The 3,093-nt window shown below is 44.3% G+C and overlaps 1 protein-coding gene across 1 annotated transcript; it reads left to right on the forward strand.

Moving 5' to 3' along the window:
* Positions 1 to 646: 646 nt before the first annotated feature.
* Tceal9 (transcription elongation factor A like 9) lies at positions 647 to 2,575 on the forward strand. Its single transcript, XM_028858241.2, has 3 exons — positions 647 to 798; positions 1,288 to 1,353; positions 1,941 to 2,575. Exon 3 carries the CDS (start codon positions 2,001 to 2,003, stop codon positions 2,313 to 2,315), a length of 315 nt encoding a protein of 104 aa, XP_028714074.1. The 5' UTR covers positions 647 to 798; positions 1,288 to 1,353; positions 1,941 to 2,000; the 3' UTR covers positions 2,316 to 2,575.
* Positions 2,576 to 3,093: the final 518 nt, after the last annotated feature.

Below are 3,093 nucleotides of genomic sequence, written 5' to 3' on the forward strand. Positions count from 1 at the left end.
CTAATAACATCACGAGATAATAATCATTTTAAAAGCATATACTTTTAAAGCCTTTACTATATACCAGGCCCTAGTCTAAATCACGTACATGTATGAATCCATGCATGTATCTGAAATAATTTGGCTGTTACTTCTGACTGTAAAACAACATTGCTTTTGAAAAGACTACAGAAGTATTAAGAATAAAGTTTAAATTGCCTTCACGAAATCCCACTCCTATTCCAAGGTCTTTTTTTTTTTGTCCCTATTCGTGCCCTACCTACCTGGTTCCACACAACAAAGGAGTATATTTCAGATGAAGGGGGGAGGGGCTACAGAGAGCTAGATTGGGGAGCTAGTGACACTGGCAGTTGGGAGTGGAAGAGAGGAAGGGCCAATTACTAAACGAAGCAGAAAAGTTCGTAGCTCCAGAAAATAAGATTCCCCTCTTTAGTAATCAGAGAACTGCAAAAACAACAGAAAAAAAACAACCCGCACTTTTTTTTTTTTTTTTTTTTTTTTTTTTTTTTTTTTTTTTTTTTTTGCTCCAGAAAAGACTGACAAGGCCAAATGTGTGTTTGAGAAGGGGGTAGGTGAGGGAGCAGAGGGCGGGCCCACATCTGCCGCGCTTTTTGTGGGAGTGGAGATAGGGACCCGAGCTCACTGGTGACGTAGCTCTCATGTGACCAGGAGTCGACGTGTGCAGAAATCCTGTTAGTCTGGTCCTTGTTTCCATCTGGGTACCAGCTTCCTTCAGCCTTGCGGGCGGCGGTGTGAGAGGGCCGCGGAAGGAGGAGACAGCTTGCTTAAATTCTCCAGGTTGGTGTCAGATGGGATATTGCCAGGGGTTTTCTAGTGTAGGGTGGTCTAGGGTAGCGACTTCAGTTCCAGGTAAGTCCGTCCCTCTACCCTTTACCTTTTCTGCGGGAAAGGACAGTTGTGAAAGGAACTAGGGAGTCCCAAAAGAAAGGCAAGGAGACCTATGACGGCTCAAAAATAATCACACTCTGAGATTGGGGACCTCTTTTCTGACAACCGCTCGGCTTCCCAAACCTCGTCTTGGATCTACAGATAGTTGGGAAATAATCTCTCCTTCTTACCCCCTGTCTAATTAGAAAGACCAGCTAACTTGAGGGGTGGGAAGGAGGAGTCCTGTTGGAAACAAAGGGTGGGAAACTTCCGTAAGCAAGACCTGGAATAAGGAAAGCTCGGTGAGCTCGCTCCCTGGTGCTGCTCTGCTGAGCACCCAGGGCTCGCTCGCCCGCCCCACCCCCAACATCCCCTCCCTTCTTCTCCGTTTGCCTGCAGGTTTGTTCTTTGTACCGCTCCAGGCTAAAATAAGTAGGTGAAAGAAACTGACCAGATCACTACCTGGTAAGTGAAGGGAACTTTATAAAGACTCGCAGGGTGGGGGTTGGTGAAGGCTGGCAGAGGTTGAAGGCCACATTCCCCTCTCCCTTCCCCCTGAAGCAACCTACCCCCCTTTCGGAGGGCCCCCGTGTTAGGCCTGTAAAGGGAGGAAGATTTGTGGAGGGCTGGGGCGGGAGGCGGGAAGGAAGGCCTTGGAAAATGCTTGAGGGAGGGACTAGAGAGGGGAGGGGGTGGAAAAATGGAGGTAAGAGGGGCGGGGACAGGGAAACCTTGATTATGGACTGGGCTTTTCAGGTGGAAGGTATTTGCTGAGGTCTGTTGGACCAAAATGGGGTGGGAAGGGAGGGAGAGGAGGGAAAGAGGGAAGGCGAGGGAGGGAGGAACGGAGGGAAGGCGAGGGAGGGAGGGAGGGAGGGAGGGAGGGGGGAGAGAGAGAGAGAGAGAGAGAGAGAGAGAGAGAGAGAGAGAGAGAGAGAGAGAGAGAGAGAGAGAGAGAGAGAGAGAGAGCGCAAACGGTGAGGAGACCTTTTGTGCGCAGCACCTGAACACTTACCAAGTCTTCCATTTACTGTCTCCTGCTTGCTTCCTAGAAATAACTGCAGTCGCAAATAGGCAGGAAGAAGCAAAGAAGGAAGAGAAGCATACACAAGATGAAACCCTGCCAAAAGATGGAAGGAAACCCAGAAAATGGGGATGAGCCAAAGCCTGAGGAAGAGCCAAAGCCCGAGGAAAAGCCAGAGGAGGGGGAAGGACCAGAAGAGGAAGAAAAATCAGAGGAAACTTTTCGGGAGATGCTGATTCAGTCTCTTCAGGATTTTAAAGAGGATATACACAACAGGCATTTGAGCCGTGAGGATATGTTTAGAGATGTGGATGAAATAGATGAGATAAGGAGAGTGAGAAACAAACTTATAGTGATGCGTTGGAAGGCTAATCGAAACCATCCTTACCCATATTTAATGTAGTTTGCCTTGCTTTCTGTCTACCTGCTATTACCATTGCAATATAACTTTCTTTTTATTAGCATTTTTCTGATATACCTTTGCCCATCTCCCTGCTTTGAATCTGTTGCTGTTAGTGGTTTTAGATGTATCTCTTCTTGTCTGCATCTTACTGTTGATTATATTTGAACCAATCTACAAGTCTCTGGCTTTTAATAAGAGAGCTTTACTGATTTGTAAAAAAAAAAAAAAATGAGCTGATGAGATACAAAATGAGAAAAGGATACAAAATAATATGAGAATATCGTATTTTGAAAGACAAGAGTACCTTTGTATGTTACATATATGCACATATAAACTTGTGAAAGATGAATGATTTTTCTTCTGCTTATTTGTATTTGCCATATTCCTAAAATGAACATGCATTATTCTTGCTAAAAATAATAAAGGTTTTATAACTAAAAATAAGCATCCAACAGCACTTATCAATTTATTTCTAAAATAGTGGGGTACTTGTTATTCATTGACAAAATATTGGAACCATTGTGTTAAAAGACTAAAACTGACATCTATTCTCATCTGCGATAATAAGCATAATAATCTTATAGGAATTTTGCGGTTGCCAAATAAGGTACTGAGAGCTGTTTGACAGGGTTTTATCACCATTTGTTCACACAGGATCCAAATACTAGAGATTGGTTCCTGCTATTTGGACGCATGGAGAAAGTAATACTCAAATTGTGCTTGAGAACAAACTCACTCAAGCAATTGTTAAGCGAGTGCTACATACTCCTTTATACCT

The sequence above is a fragment of the Peromyscus leucopus genome, chromosome X (assembly GCF_004664715.2).
Source record: "Peromyscus leucopus breed LL Stock chromosome X, UCI_PerLeu_2.1, whole genome shotgun sequence".
In the NCBI taxonomy this organism is placed as follows: domain Eukaryota; kingdom Metazoa; phylum Chordata; class Mammalia; order Rodentia; family Cricetidae; genus Peromyscus; species Peromyscus leucopus.

What these genes read in the sequence shown, in the direction of transcription:
- Tceal9 (XM_028858241.2), top strand. Translation starts at nt 2,001, where the DNA reads ATGAAACCCTGCCAAAAGATGGAAGGAAACCCAGAAAATGGGGATGAG.